A 16,319-nucleotide genomic window follows, 5' to 3' on the forward strand; every position below is an offset into this window, starting at 1 on the left:
TTTTGCATCTCCATTTTTATTGAAATACAAAAAGTGCAAACGGTGAAATACATGATTGGTGCCAAGGAAGTCATTAAGTGTGAATGTGAACACTGGATTCACAGTACAAGTGCCCCCTCCCTGGGGTACAGACCAGTGGGGGACATGAGAAAGACCAAATAGATCCGAAAGGCTCCCCAGTGAATGGGGCTGTTAGCGACACTTGATACACAAAGGAGGGCGGAGAGCAGAGCAGCCCTGGCCGAGGCTAGAGACCAAGGGACTGAGGAAGAACCAGCAGCAGCCCAGGCCCCAGGGGGCTGGATGCACTGCTGATGGTCTTGGGAGAGCCCAGCGAAGTTATGCCCAGGCCCAGCCTGGCTTGCGGATGGGGCTGGGCTGGTCAGTGAGGATCCCCACAGTACGGGCTCTGGAATCATCCTGCCTGGCCAAGGTCATGGGGGCAGGGTCACTGCAGGTACTTCCCTGTACTCCCCAAGGACAAGGCTGCAGGAAGAGGGATCCCCAGGAAGGAGTGTAATTCTACAAGACAGTGGGAGTGAGAGATCAGCCATCACTGGGGCCAAGGTTCTTTGAAAGACAACAGGGCTGGCCAGGCGCGGTGGCTCACGCCTGGAATCCCAGCACTTTGGGAGGCCGAGGTGGGTGGATCATGAGGTCAGGAGATCGAGACCATCCTGGCCAACATGGTGAAACCCCGTCTCTACTAAAAATACAAAAATTAGCTGGGCATGGTGGCATGCACCTATAGTCCCAGCTACTCAGGAGGCTGAGGCAGGAGAATCGCTTGAACCCAGAAGGCGGAGGTGTGCCGAGATCGCGCCACTGCACTCCAGCCTGGTGACAGAGCGAGACTCCATCTCAGAAAAAAAAAAAAAAAAGGTGGCCCTAGAGCCCCTTAATCCCCTGGGGAAATTGCTAGAACCCACCTATCTGGACTGACCTATCAGCACAATCTCTGCCTCTCCTATGGGCACTCTTAGCCTCTACCCCAGCCCCTTTAAGAGTCCCCCAGCTGGAGGAAGGAGCCACACAGATCCTGAGGCACTGAGTCACCTCCGGCCGGGGCAGGGGCCAGTGTGACTCCATAACAGACAGGTCCACAAGAACATGAAGGCTGATGATCTGCCCGTGTGGGAAAGGAGGCAAAGAGGGGAGAGGCTAACCCGGCCGGTCACTGATTCCATCGCACACTGTAGCTCTCAGGGGCGGGGAGGTGGAGAGGGAGGTTTCAAGTGGATGCTGGGACTCTGAGCCGTGTCATCCAAGCTACCAGTCCCTGCATAACCAAGGGGTTAGGACACCCCAGGGGCAGTATCACTTGGGAAAGGCTGACCCAGGATGTGTGGAAGAGGAGGCAGAAAGCAGACACAGGCTCCAGCCCTGTCACTCCTCAGCAGGGGAAATACCCCAGACTGCGCTGCTGGGGGCAGTACAGGAGCAAGGGTGCTTGCACTCAGGCGAAGGGGCTTCTGCAAAGCAGGGCAGCCTACCAGACAGGGAGGCACCTCAGCTTGGGGCGGTGTCCACACCAAAGAGCTCAGCTGCTCATTCCCAGCAATCAAGAGGGGAGGACTGGCCCCTGCTACCAGCCCAGCCGGCAGTCATTTGATTCATCCACACTTGCCAGGGAAACAGAGGCAGGAAAAAGCAGGAAAGGGGTTACTGGGGCTCAGTCCTTCTCCAGCTGGAAGAGCCAAGCCCAGCTCTGGAGAGCCCAGCAAAAGCCAGGTGTCCAGAGAGGCAGTGAGAAGTGTAAGGCAGAGAAAAACGTCTTCTGGTCACAGCGAGGCCGCCAGGGCCGTGAGGCGGGCTGGACAGAGGTGGGGGAGAGCATGCCTGATGGGTGGCTCCAACATCTCTCTCCAGGGGGCTTCATGGCCCCTGATGCCAGGAGAAAGAGTCCAAACCCGGGCTACCAGAGAAGGGGCTGGTGGGGCAGGGGCCAGGTTCAGAGTCCGCTGGGGTCCGGGCTGGGGAACAGCTCCCCTTGGTGATCCAGAAGGAACTTGGTGAAGGTGTTGATGGGATTAATGGCTTTCAGGGTGATGGCCGCATCCTTGGCCCACAGCAGGTTAGGGCCGAAAACAACAGCCAGGTTAGTGTTGGTCATCTTGTTCTGGTCACTGTGTGCAGAAATCTGTGGAGGGAATCAGGGACTGCAGCAGGAAGCCACAGATGCTGCCTCCCACTCCCAGCAACAATGACCAGGGCGCAGAGGAGGCGGCAGCTCCTCCTTCCCCCTCCCTCACCCCAGAGGCCAAGTCCAAGGTCTCACCTGCACCAGGAAAGCAGTCAGGAAACGAAGCACCTGGTAGTTCTCCTCTGGCAGCGTCTGGAGGACCTGCAGCGTCTCTGGCACCCTCTGGCTTTCATCAATGTCTATGAGGAAAGGAGGCCCGGGTTATAGGGGCCCTGGGCTGGGCTGGTTCAGGACGCTCTGACGCAGGCTAGAGGGGAGATCCCCAGCAGTCTTCCCTTGGAGGTGCCTAGGCCCGAAAGCCTGCTGCGCACCTGCCCAAAGTCCAGCCCCAGGCCCAAAAGAAGAGATGGGGACTCACTGAGGAAGCCCACCACATGGGGGTAGAGGTCAAAGGTGAGCAGGGGCTCAGGAAGCTCCCGGAGGAAGGTCTTGAGGATGACTGCTGGCAGGTGCAGCTCATTGTACTGGTCGAAGTCCACAGGCAGCCCTGGGGTGGGGGCAGCGTGAGAGAAGCTCGGCACAGCCTGAAGGGCAGCACCCATCTGCAGACAACGCGGGCCGCACTGCCTGACTGCCCCTGGACCCTGCATAAGCCCTTCCTCCCAGGGGCGCCCTCTGACACCTGCCTCCCTCTTCCTCTGTGACCAGAGAATGCGGGTTCCGGCCATCTGGGGAAGTGGGGCCCGGCACACCCCACCGTTATTCCTTGCCTCTGAATGTGCCTATACCCAGGACCCGGGAGCCCGACCAATGAGGCAGCAGGCCTGGCAGAAGTAGGACTTATGTGACACCAAGTGCCACAGAAACCTCCAGCAGGAAGAGACTCTGAGACCCTCATTTACAAGGCAGCAGAGGGCAGAGAAGCCCCCTACCAGTAACACACATATGGCCCTGTAACAGCCCAGGGCTGCTCACCCATGTTGTACTTCTGCTGCACTTCCCGGACCACTTGGGTGTTGGCCGACCTCCGGAAGATGCCCTCGGTGGTGAGAGCTGGGAAACAGTAGGGCCTGGTGAGCCTCCGAGCGCTGGGCACCGGCTGGATTCCCTGCCCCTTCTCTGTCTTGGGGTTCTAGGCAGGGCTGGGTGGGGACGTTGAGGCTTGCAGGACCTCCCTCTGCCCTGCCCAGCAGCTTCCCCAGCTTCCTGAAGGGAGCCGGGAGACCTGGCTGGTGAGGAGGCAGGCCCGGCACTCACCGTGGGCCTGTAAGTAGGCAACAGTCTCCCTGAGTACAATGGGAATGGGCTCCTGCTCTGGATTCTTCTCCTGGAGGCTGCGGGAACAAGGCTGGTGAGCCGGGCCTGCAGCCCTTCCCGCCCCGCCGTGGCCCAGCCACCTTTCATACTTACTGCTGCAGCGAGACTCCAAACTGCTGGTTGGGCAGGGGGGGCCGTGGGGGCATGGGCTTGGGGGCTGTCGCGGGGCTCTTCTGTGTGGATTTCAGGAAGTCGTCATATCTGCAGGAGTAGAGGGAGGTGGGTCAGGCCCTGCCTGGCTCTGGAGTCGCTCTGCCAATTCAGTCAAGCATTGACCACGCGGGGTCAGGAGGATCATCTCATGCGATCTCTGTAACAACTCCGCTTTCCACAGCAGAAAGCAAAGACCTGGGAGAGGTCGGGACATGGGCTTGCTCTGCCTAAGCCCCACGCGGTCTCTGAATCAGGACACACGTCCTCATTACCCCGGCTTCACGAGCCCCCAGCCGCCGCACCCGCCTCACTTGAGCACTTGGCGAGGGATCCCCAGCTGCTCCAGCTTCACGTGCTCGCTCAGCTCGCTCAGGTAATTCACATAGAAGATCTTCTGCCCGAACTTGAAGCTGTTGGTGGAAGAAAGGGCCTGGGTTGTGGGGGCCCGCTTCCGGTGGCCTCCACTCTCCCCTCAACACCCACCCAGTTCAGACCGAAGCCCAGCCGCACCTGGTGGTCCCCAGGCTGCCCAGCCTCCCAGCTTCAGAGTTCCAGGCAAGCCGGGACCACCAGCCCTGCCCATGGCCACTCACCTGATGAGGGGCTTGAAGAGGATGAGCAGAGTTTTGATGAACATGGTCGGATGCACGATGTACAAGGCCTTGATGTTCTTCTTGTACCTGCAGAGACAGAATGTACAACTCAGGAGCAGGCGTGGTGGGACAGGCGCCACGCTAGGGTCCCAGTGCATACTTTTTTTTTTTTTTTTTTTTGAGACAGAGTCTCCTTCACCCAGGCTGGAGTATGATCTCAGCTCATTGCAGCCTCCACCTCCCGGATTCAAGCTATTCTCCTGCCTCAGCCTCCTGAGTAACTAGGATTACAGGCACCCACCACCACACCTAGCTAATTTTTGTATTTTTAGTGGAGACGGGGTTTCACCATGTTGGCCAGGCTGGTCTGGAACTCCTGACCTCAAGTGATCCATCCGCCTCAGCTTCCCAAAGTGCTGGGATTACAGGTGTGAGCCACCGCACCCAGCCTCAGTGCATATTTTCTGATTTGAACACGCATGGCCAGCATGCGAGGTAAGGGCCATCACTGTCTCATTTTACAGATTAGAAAACAGGAGGCTCAAAGAGGTTAAGTAAAACAAGAGGTCAGAGTGCAAATAAGCTGAGAAACTGGGCCTTACCCCTTACTTAAGCCCAGGGTGATCTGACTGCAGATTCTTTACATTGACATAGACGGCAGCCCCCGCCACCCCCTGCCTTGGAATAAGCTCCTGCCCGAGTGGAGGGCAGCCCGGAAGCTGGCAGAGCCACTGCCTCTGGATCTGACTGTGCAGGCCCCATGCCCCAACCCACTTGCGGTCAAACTCCCGGTAGGCATCACGGAGCCAGCTGAGGGAGGGCTTGTTGTCGCTGGTCAGGCCGTGGTGCAGATACAGAAGCGTGTAGTCACTCTCCACGTACTGGTCCAGGGTGTGCTTCAGGTACCTTCCAGGGAAAAGCCCTGCTCAGGCCTGCCCTGTGCACAGGGGCGGCCCCACGAAGACAGAAAGCAGCCCCAAGAGTCTCCCACCACGTCACAGCCCCTTCCCCACGGGCCCTCCCCTAGCACAGTCTGTTCTGGCTCATAATCAGTCACCAGGTTGCTGTGGAGGAGGCCTAGGGTAGACGCTGGGCAGAGGAATGAGAATAGTAATAACAGCTCTCAGCCGGGCGCAGTGGCTCATGCCTGTAATCCCAACACTTTGGGAGGCCAAGGCGGGTGGATCACCTGAGGTCAGGAGTTCAAGACCAGCCTGGCCAACATGGTGAAACCCCATCTCTACTAAAAATGCAAAAATTAGCCGAGCATGGTGGTGCATGCCTGTAATCCCAGCTACTCAGGAGGCTGAGGCAGGAGAATCACTTGAACCCAGGAGGCGGAGGTTTCAGTGAGCAGAAATTGTGGCACTGTACTCCAGCCTGGGCAACAAGAGTGAAACTCTGTCTCAGTAATAGTAATAATAACAGTTCTCACTCTTGAGCAGGAACTAGATGTCAGGAGACCAGGACCCTAACCCGGGCCTGCCTAGGCCTGCAGTGAAAAGGGGAATGACGTTTCCCCTGAATCAGGGATTTCTCTGAATCAATAATAATGATGACAGTCACCATTTCTCAATATTAAGTTTTTAGTGTCTGCCAAGCACTTCACATACATTAGCTCATAGGTTGCTTATAACTGAGGCTGATGTAATCCCCATCCTACAAATGAAGGCAATGACCAGAGAGGTCAAGTGCTGATCCAAGGTCACACAGCTTGTGGTAGATCCTGGAAGTGAAGTGTCTAACACCAAAGCCTGCTTTTTTTTTTTTTGAGACAGGGTCTTACTGTCACCCAGGCTGGGGCACAGTGGCGCAATCACAGCTCACCGCAGCCTTGACCTCCCAGGCTTAAGCTATCCTCCTGCCTCAGCCTCCTGAGTAGCAGGAACCGCAGGTGTGAGTCACCACACCCGGCTCTTTTTTCTATTTTTTATTTTGTAGAGACAGGTCTCACTATGTTGCCCAGGCTGGTCTTGAGTTCCTGGCCTCAAGCAATCCTCCCACCTCAGCCTCCCAAAGTGCTGGGAGATTACAGGCATGAGTCACTGCACCTGGCCGAAAGCCTGCATTCTTGACCACGGGACAGCTTTGCCTTCTACACATGAACTCCAGTGCCGGCGGTAAAACACTGTGCCCATGAGAGGGGATGGGGTGGCCAGAGAGTCACCTGCTCCAGTCACTGGGCCTTTAGTGGACCAAAGAGCCCCAACTCCTCTGGTTCCCTATTATGCTCATGACACGCTATCTACCAGCTCAGCACAAACATATACACACCTGGTGTTGAGCACACTGAGAGTTATGGATGGAATGAACAAGAACTGGGGAAAGGGAAGGGAGTGTGTGTAAAGCCCTCTCCTTTTTTTTTTTTGAGATGGAGTTTTGCTCTTGTTGCCCAGGCTGGAGTGCAGTGGCATGATCTCGGCTCACCAAAACCTCTGCCTCCCGGATTCAAGTGATTCTCCTGACTCAGCCTCCCAAGTAGCTGGGATTATAGGCATGTGCCACCACGCCCGGCTAATTTTGTATTTTCAGTAGAGATGGGGTTTCTCCATGTTCGTCAGGCTGGTCTCCAACTCCCGACCTCAGGTGATCCGCCTGCCTCGGCCTCCCAAAGTGCTGGGATTACGGGCATGAGCCACTGTGCCCGGCCATAGAGCCCTCTTTCTAGTTGGCCAAACAGCTCCTAGGCTCCCACAGGGACACTACTGCAGGCTGGGAGGCTAGGCAGGCAGAATGCTAAGCACTTCCAAGGGGAGGCAGGGAAGGAGAGAAGCCTGGTGAAGTGGCTAGAGCTTGACCTAACCCAGACAGAGTATGCTCAAGACTGGCCCGTGGGTGCCAGGCTGGGCCAGCACAGGCAGGCCTGGGGTGGCTGATGCTGGGATCCCCAGTACATGGTCATTTACCCCTTCTCCACACTGAGCACTGCAGTTTACAAAGAGCTGTCGCATAAAGAGATTGCATTTTGCAACTACAAAAATAGCAAAGATTGTAGTGAAAACAGACACTCTCATCCACTGATGCAGGTTATGGCCTTTTGTAGGGAAATAAAGTGATGTTTATCAGAAGCTATAAAATGCTCATACTCTCTGACCTTGTAAAAATATGTCTAGGAGTTTGTCCTAAGGAAATAATCTGAGATGAACGAAACATTTTTGTAGAAGGCTGTTCTTCATGGCCCATTTTATGATAGGGAAAAAAAAATCTAGTGGCAAGCTAACTGCAACAGCAGGGAATTGGTTAAATCAACCACGTGACAACCATAAATAGAATAGCTCACAGGACATTTCTGCAGACAGAATCAGTCTGTGAAGTCAGATGTCAGAACAGTGTTTATGCCCTTTGTAGGGTGTGAGTGACACAGATGTGTTCAGTTTTTGAAAATTCACACAGTACACTTATATTTTATCCACTTTTCTGTCAGCATATTTGATGTCAATAAAATGTTTTTTAGAAGATATCTTTGAAGAATATTTAATGCTCAGAAAAAAATGTCATGTAAGATACAAAACCAGGCTGGGTGTGGTGCCTCACGCCTGTAATCCCAGCAATTTGGGAGGCAGAGACGGGCAGATCACCAGAGGTTGGGAGTTCAAGACCAGCCTGGCCAACATGATGAAACGCTCTCTCTACTAAAAATACAAAAATTAGCTGAGTGTGGTGGTGCACGCCTGTAATCCCAGCTACTCAGGAGGCTGAGGCAGGGGAATCGCTTGAACTCAGGAGGTGGAGGTTGCAGTGAGCCAACATCGTGCCACTGCACTCCAGCCTGGGTGACAGAGCGAGGCTCGGTCTCAAAAAAAAAAAAAAAGATACCAAACTGACTATAGAGTTCCATATACATTACAGAAAAAATAGGAAATGACTACACAAAAATATTAACAGTAACTTTCTCTCTAGGTGGTGGGTGTGTGGGAGACTTTTTTTTTCACAGTTGTCTATATATTTTTTTATTTATGGCTACGTATATTTTTCTAAACTCTCTAAATTGTAATACTTTAAAAATGTACACAATGGATTTCATGTATATTCTTTTTTTCTTTTTGAGACAGAGTTTCACTCTTATTGCCCAGGGTGGAGTGCAATGGCATGATCTTGGCACACTGCAACCTCCGCCTCCCGGGTTCGGGTGATTCTCCTGCCTCAGCCTCCTAAGTAGCTGGGATTACAGGCGCACGCCACTACACATGGCTAATTTTGTATTTTTAGTAGAGACAGGGTTTTGCCATGTTGGTCAGGCTGGTGTTGAACTCCTGACCTTGTGATCCACCCACCTTCGCCTCCCAAAGTGCTGAGATTACAGGCGTGAGCCACCGCGCCAGGTCACATGTTCTTACCTAATGCCCACAACAGCCCTGGGAGGTGGGCACAAGTCTCTTTTTTTTTTTTTTTTTTTTTTGAGACAGAGTCTTGCTCTGTTGCCCAGGCTGGAATGCAGTGGCGCAATCTCGGCTGACTGCAACCTCTACCTCCCAGGTTCAAGCAATTCTCTTGCCTCAGCCTCCTGAGTAGCTGGGACTACAGGCACACGCCATCATGCCCAGCTAATTTTTATGTTTTTAGTGGAGATGAGGTTTCACCATGTTGGCCAGGATGGTCTCAATCTCCTGACCTCATGATCCACCCGCCTCGGCCTCCCAAAGCGCTGGGATTACAGGCATGAGCCACCGTACCCGGACTTTTTTTTTTTTTTTTTTGAGATGGAGTTTCGCTCTGTCACCCAGGCTGCAGTGAAATGGCACGATCTGGGCTCACTGAAATCTCCGCCTCCCGGGTTCAAGTAATTCTTCTGCCTCAGCCTCTTGAGTAGCTGGGATTATCTTGAGTAGCTAGGATTATAGGTATGCACCACCAAGCCTGGCTAATTTTTTTATTTTTAGTAGAGACAGGGTCATGTTGGTCAGGCTGGTCTCGAACTGCTGATCTCGTGATCCACCCACCTTGGCCTCCCAAAGTGCTGGGATTACAGGCGTGAGCCGCTGGACGAGGAGCCACAAGAGACTTGTGGCGCCCAGCCACAAGTCTCATTTTTACAGGGCTTGGAAAAGACCTGCCCCAAGGCACACAGCTAGCAAGAGGTGCAGAGCTGAAGTTGAATGTGTCTTCTGAATTTGATTCCAAGCTTCAGGCACATTCTTTTTTTTGAGACGGAGTCTCGCTCTGTCGCCCCGGCTGGAGTGCAGTGGTTCAATCTTGGCTCACTGCAAGCTCTGCCGCCCGGGTTCACGCCATTCTGCCTCAGCCTCCTGAGTAGCTGGGACTACAGGCGCCCGCCACCACGCCTGGCTAATCTTTTTTTTGTATTTTTAGTAGAGACGGGGTTTCACCATGTTAGCCAGGATGGTCTCGATCTCCTGACCTCATGATCCTCCCGCCTCGACCTCCCAAAGTGCTAGGATTACAGGCGTGAGCCACCGCGTCCAGCCACTTCAGGCACTTTCTTTTTTTTTTTTGAGACGGAGTCTCGCTCTGTCGCCCAGGCTAGAGTGCAGTGGCGCTCAGGCACTTTCTATTTCAACCTCCCGGATCTGGGTGGACAGCTGGGAAGAGCCACATCTGAGATAATCTGACTGAAAATGGGACAAAGTGCTCCATGATGGAAGCACCCCACTGCCCTCAGCAGGGACTGTGACCAGGACGGAAGTGATGGAGGACAAGCAGCAGCTGATGTCCAGGACTTCCTGAAGCCAAGGACGCCCCGGGGTGGGTGTGGCCTTCCCCAGCAAGCTGTCTCCTGAAAACCAGGTGCTTTCCACCCCTATCCACTGACTTCCTCCCACTTCACTTATTATCTGGGCAGGAGGCTGTCACCTGGTACATCAGACATGTACCAGGTAGAGAAAAGACCATGTGCCTCCACCAGCCCCAGGCCAAGCTCTTGCCCATTCTGGCTGGGCCGCGCGGTGGGCTTGGACAAGGCTCTGCCTGCCTTGTCTGAAGAGCAGTGGGAAGAGGGTTCAGAAGGCCAGAGAGATAGAACTCCTAGATGACGCTGGACGACTCAGCCTGTGGCCCTGGCTTGCCAGGACTGGCTGAGACTCCAAATTCACGCCCTTCTCCTTCTGCGGCTGCCCTCTGAGTCTGTCCCTAAGCCCACACCTCCTCCTGCTCGCACACAACCATTCAGGATCTCAAAGAGCTGCTTGGGACAGTGCCAGGATTTTACATTTCAGACAGTGCTTCAAACTGGTCAGGAAAGAAGTGCATCTTTCTAAAATTTGCCGAGAAAACAGAAAGAAGGGCAAGATGGTCTCACTCTACTACACACCCCGAGGACAGCAGCAGGAGGTGAGTTTGCTCGCCTGTGGGCCCAGAGCTGGCTCAACCATAAATGAGTCTTTCAAGCCTCGGCATTCAACCAGCCTTCAGACATGAATCAGGACGTGTCTGGACCGGCCAGAGCTATTACATATGTTTGGCTCCCAGAACCCACATCGGTATAGAAACCACTGACACCAAAGGCACAAAATAAGACAACACTAATGAGTCCTATAAACGATAAACAACTGCAACCATCTCAGAAACACCATAGGATTATAACAGTCAATCCTCACATCTGGACAAAAGTCCTTCCTTTTCATGTGCTGTTTCTCACTCCTACAAGGAAAGAGGCCTATATTATTATCCCTTTTGAAAGGTGAGGAAAGCGAGGCTTAAAGATGCTTACCAAGGTCACCCAGCTTCAATACCTAGAAACTAGGTCTGACTCCTCGTCCAGTGCTCTCCCCTAAATATAAACCAGCTCCTTCATGAGAAGAGGGAAGGCATTAAGGCAGGTGGCCTAGCACCCACAGGCAGGGAGGGACAGTAAAGAACGTGGCATTAGGCTACAATGGGGATCTGGGCAAAGCCCCAACACACTTCCCGGCAGGTACTCACCCCAGGAGCTTGCTGTGGTCAAGCTGGTGGCTGGGGGGCATTCGACAGGCACTAAACACAATGATCTTCCGCCCATACTTGTCATCTCCTAGGTGTGGAGAAAGATGGAGTACAGTGGGTTGAAGGGGAACCAAAAGAAGTGGGGTGAGGAACTTAAAGGGGCCAGGCCTGCTGATCTGAGCCAGTTACCACAGGGGCCAGAGTGCCCATGCAGACAGACCTCCGGGCAGCCTCCTGCATGCAAGGGTGTGCCACTGAAGACAGGGACAGCTTGCTTTCAGGGCTACTGAGCTGGGGTATTAAAAAAAAAGTGATTTTTTTTCTTTGAGATGGGGTCTTGTTCTTTCACCCAGTCTGGAATGTAGTGGCGCAATCACAGCTCACCGTAGCCCCAATCTCCTGGGCTCAAGAGATCCTCCTGCTTCAGCCTCCCAAGTAGCCAGGACTATAGGTGAGCACCACCATACCCGGTGAAATTTTAAAATTTTTTGTAGAGACAGATCTCACTATCTTGCCATGGCTGGGTCTTGAGCTCCTGGCCTCCTCCTGCCTCAGCCTCCCAAAGTGCTGGGATTAAAGATGTGAGCCACCGCACCCAGCCAACATCACTTTTTAAAAAGTCATGCCGGCCAGGCGCGGTGGCTCACGCCTGTAATCCCAATACTTTGGGAGGCTGAACCAGGGGGATCACCTGAGGCCAGGAGTTACGAGACCAGCCTGGCCAACATGGTGAAACCCCATCTCTACTAAAAATACAAAAATTAGCTGGGTGTGGTGGTGCACACCTATAGTCCCAGCTACTGGGGAGGCTGAGGCAGGAAAATTGCTTGAACCTGGGAGGCGGAGGTTGCAGTGAGCTGAGCTGGTGCCACTGTACTCCAGCCTGGGTGACAGAGCAAGAGTGTCTCAAAAAAAAAAAAAAAAAAAAAGTTATGCCTGGTGCAGACAACCCAAATGTCCATCAGCGGATAAAAGATGTAGTTAATCCATGCAATGGAATACTGTTTGGCCATAAAAAGGAATGAAGTACTGATACATGCTACAATGTGGATGAACCTCCGAAACATTATGCCAAGTGAAAGCCAGTCACAAAAGGCCACCAAGTCTATGATTCCAGTTACATGAGATGTCTAGATAGGTACATGCATAGAGACAGGAAGCAAATTAGTGGTTTCCAGGTACTAGGAGGAGTGGGGAATGGGGACAGACTGCTTAGTGGGTACAGCGTTTGGTATGGTATGGGTGGTGAAAATGTTTTGGGATTAGATGGAGGTGATAATTTTATGACATTATGCACTAAATATTATACCACTGAATTGTACACTGCAAACTGATGAATTTTGTTATGTGATTCTTATCTCAAATTATTATTACTATTTTTTTTTTTTAGATGGAGTCTCACTCTGTCACCCAGGCTAGAGTGCAGTGGCACAGTCTTGTCTCACTGCAACCTCCACCTCCCAGGTTCAAGCGAGTCTCCTGCCTCAGCTTCCCGAGTAGCTGGGATTACAGGCGCCTGCCACGATGCCTGGCTAATATTTGTATTTTTAGTAGAGACAGAGTTTCACCATGTGGCCAAGCTGGTCTCGAACTCCTGACGTCGCGATCCACCCGCCTTGGCCTCCCAAAGCGCTGGGATTACAGGCATGAGCCACCACGCCCGGCTCTTACCTCAATTTTTAAAAAATGCTCACTAAAGCATTTGTGATCTTGCCAAATAGTCATCTTATAAGTCTACACTTTTCCATAAGCACCCCCGCTGAGCAGTGTGTATTTGGAAAGCCTCTTGAAGTTACCTTCTCAGCATGTTTCAGCCACTGAGGAAATCAGTCTGATTACTTAACAGTCATGTCTCATTTCTGACCACTGACAATCGCTTTCTGATTTTATTACTAGAATTTTTTTTAAGAGATGGGGGTCTCGGCCAGGAACGGTGGCTCACGCCTGTAGTCCCAACACTTTGGGAGGCCGAGGCGGGCGGATCATGAGGTCAGGAGATCGAGACCATCCTGGCTAACACGGTGAAACCCCGTCTTTACTAAAAATACAAAAAAAAAAAAAAAAAAATTAGCCAGGCGTGGTGGCGGGTGCCTGTAGTCCCAGCTACTCGGGAGGCTGAGGCAGGAGAATGGCATGAACCCAGGAGGCAGAGCTTGCAGTGAGCCAAGATCGCCCCACTGCACTCCAGCCTGGGTGATAAAGCAAGACTCCGTCTCAAAAAAAAAAAAACAAAATTAAAGAAAAGAGATGGGGGTCTCAATGTGTTGCCCAGGCTGTTCTTGAACTCCTGGCTTTAGGTGATCCTCTCACCTCAGCTTCCCAAGCAGCTGAGACTACAGGTGTGCACCACTGCACCCAGCTTATTACTAGAATTATGGATGACACTGGTTCTGATTGACTTCTGTAGGTTTCTAAGCATTCTATCCTTTCTCATTAAGATATTCCAGGGCCCCCACCAACCCTTAAGACTCAATGCAGGCATAATCGCCGCCTGGAATCTTGTGTCCTCGCCCTCCTTCCCCAGACAGGTTAGCTGCCCCTTTTCATGGCTCCCAGCATAAACCGTCACCCATCACTGTCCTGACCCTTCACTCTCCTGTAGAATTGTTTATGTACCTGCCTTCCTGACAGGCTTGTGAGCAGCTCAAAGACAGAGGCTGTGTCTCATTGTCTTTGTTTGCTCTTTTTCTTTATTTACTCCTGGCAAGCTGTGATTGTTTTTTTTTTTTAAGAGACGGGGTCTTGCTCTGTCACCCAGGCTGAAGTGCAGTGGCATAACAGTAGCTCACTGCAGCCTTGAACTCCTGGGCTCAAACAATCCTCCTGCTTTAGCCTCCCATGTCCTGAGTAGCTAGGACTACAGGCACATGCCATCCCACCTGCTTAATTAAAAACAATTTTTTCAGACAGAATCTTGTTATGTTGCCCAGGCTAGTCTTGAACTCCTGCCTCAGCTTTCCAGTAGCTGGGATTACAGTTGCATACTATGGCACCTGCAGTCTCCAGTACTGGTCCAGTGTCCGGCATGTGGCAGGTATTCAATACGTTTTGGTAGCCTGCACAAAATCACAGGTCACCATTAAACTATGGGATGCCTGGTTCTAGTTATATTTCTGTGTTTGTTCTTTTTTTTCTGAGATGGAGTCTCTATCATCCAGGCTGGAGTGCTGTGGAGTGATCTGGGCTCACTGCAACCACCACCTCCTAAGTTCAAGAGATTCTCCTGCCTCAGCCGCCCAAGTAGCAAGGACTACAGGCAGGTGCCAGCACACCAGGCTAATTTTTTTTTTTTTTTTTTTTTGAGATGGAGTTTCGCTCTTGTTACCCAGGCTGGAGTGCAATGGCGTGATCTCGGCTCACTGCAACCTTTGAGTCCCGGGTTCAAGTGATTCTCCTGCCCCAGCATCCTGAGTAGCTAGGACTACAGGCATGTCCCACCACACCCAGCTAATTTTTGTATTTTTAGTAGAGACGGGGTTTCACCATGTTTGTCAGGCTGGTCTCAAACTCCCGACCTCAGGTGATCTGCTCGCCTCAGCCTCCCAAAATGCTATGATATACAGGCGTGAGCCACCATGCCCAGCCTTAATTTTTGTATTTTAGTAGAGACAGGGTTTCACCATGTTAGCCAGGCTGGTCTCCAACTTCTGACCTCAGATGATCCGCACACCTCAGCCTCCCAAAGTATTGGGATTATAGGCATGAGCCACAGCACCTGGCCTCTGTGTTTGTTCTTGATTATGCTTTGGTTATGGGTCAGACTGCTTCAGACAGTGAGTTTCCCAAAGCTCAGGACAGAACGTCTCCAGATTTGCAAGTAGAGAATCCTCTACCAGCTTGTCTGCAGAGGAGGTGCAGCTCCATCCCGGCAGGTCTGTTTTGAAGGACCAGGTGGTACCTGCTCTCTTTCATACCCTAGCCTAGATCCTGAGGTGCTGAGATCCCGGAGGCCAGCTGGGGGTGGCTCTGGGGCTATGTGCCTGCTCTGATTCACTTCCCACTGGCTCTGACAGTGGAAGGAAAAGCAGACTGGCAGGGGCCAGGGACAAAGGGTTAGACTGGCAAGCCCAGTCTCACTAGTCTGGAGCTTCAGAAACCCCAGAGATGCCTACCACCAGCCTGGGGAGAGGGGGCCTCATCTGCCTACCTCCTTCTAAGCGAGGAAATAACCAGGATATGGGGGAAATGCTCGAGGACAATGGGGGCTACCAAAAGAATCTTTCCTTCCAGCCCATGAGTCCCTGCACCTCACATCTGCACCAGCAGCAAGGCAGGCCTCATTGGCTGGCAGATTTGAGGATTCAGCCAGGGCAGAAAGTCTGTGAGGCCCCTGGGTCTAAAATTTAAGAGGTAGCAACTGGTTAGGGAAGCTGTTGGGGGGAGGGCTGGAGGCCTGTGGTGCCTCCTCTCAGCTGGCCAGAGCACTTTGTAAGTGGGAAGCTTTGGGTTCTGAACCAGGGCTCCACCAATGTGCTCAGCAGACACAGCACCTCCATGATGTTATATGACAAATATTACAAGCATGTGCACTTTTTTTTTTTGAGACAGTCTCGCTCTGTCGCCCAGGCTGAAGTGAAGTGGCGTGATCTCAGCTCACTGCAACCTCTACCTCCTGGGTTCAAACGATTCTCCTGCCTCAGCCTCCTGAGTAGCTGGGATTACAGGCATGCACCACCACACCCAGCTAATTTTTTTTTTTTTTTTTTTTTGAGACGGCGTCTCGCTCTGTTGCCCAGGCTGGAGTGCAGTGGCACGATCTCCGCTCACTGCAAGCTCCGCCTCCCGGGTTCACGCTATTCTCCTGCCTCAGGCCCCTGAGTAGCTGGGACTACAGGCGCCCGCCACTACGCCCGGAAAATTTTTTGTATTTTTAGTAGAGATGGGGTTTCACTGTGTTAGCCAGGATGGTCTCGATCTCCTGACCTCATGATCCGCCCGCCTCAGCCTCCCAAAATGCTGGGATTATAGGCATGAGCCACCGCGCCTGGCCTTAACCCCAGCTAATTTTGTATTTTTAGTAGAGACGGGGTTTCTCCGTGTTCATCAGGCTGGTCTCAAACTCCTGACCTCGTGATCCACCAGCCTTGGCTTCCCAAAGTGCTGGGATTACTAGGTGTGAGCCACCGCACCTGGCTGCACTTTTTTTTTTTTTTTCAGTCAAAGAGATCCCCCCTATCCTGGGGATACCTTTCATAGTTGCAAAGTGGACTGTGACCAGTTTTAAGAACCACTTC

At 52.5% G+C, this 16,319-nt stretch overlaps 1 protein-coding gene across 1 annotated transcript in view; it reads right to left on the minus strand.

Moving 5' to 3' along the window:
* ARHGAP1 (Rho GTPase activating protein 1) overlaps positions 1 to 16,319 on the minus strand; it is a 25,628-nt gene continuing 9,309 nt past the window's right edge. Inside the window, exons 4-13 of the mRNA XM_004051027.5 lie at positions 11,086 to 11,173; positions 4,981 to 5,112; positions 4,207 to 4,293; positions 3,925 to 4,023; positions 3,554 to 3,661; positions 3,401 to 3,477; positions 3,119 to 3,196; positions 2,562 to 2,690; positions 2,279 to 2,382; positions 1 to 2,140 (exon numbers count right to left, since the gene is read on the minus strand). Coding sequence (XP_004051075.2) covers positions 1,952 to 2,140; positions 2,279 to 2,382; positions 2,562 to 2,690; positions 3,119 to 3,196; positions 3,401 to 3,477; positions 3,554 to 3,661; positions 3,925 to 4,023; positions 4,207 to 4,293; positions 4,981 to 5,112; positions 11,086 to 11,173 — 1,091 coding nt within the window. The 3' untranslated portion in view covers positions 1 to 1,951. The remainder of the gene's footprint in view (positions 2,141 to 2,278; positions 2,383 to 2,561; positions 2,691 to 3,118; positions 3,197 to 3,400; positions 3,478 to 3,553; positions 3,662 to 3,924; positions 4,024 to 4,206; positions 4,294 to 4,980; positions 5,113 to 11,085; positions 11,174 to 16,319) is intronic.

Source organism: Gorilla gorilla, chromosome 9 (genome assembly GCF_029281585.2).
Source record: "Gorilla gorilla gorilla isolate KB3781 chromosome 9, NHGRI_mGorGor1-v2.1_pri, whole genome shotgun sequence".
NCBI classification, from domain to species: Eukaryota; Metazoa; Chordata; class Mammalia; order Primates; family Hominidae; genus Gorilla; species Gorilla gorilla.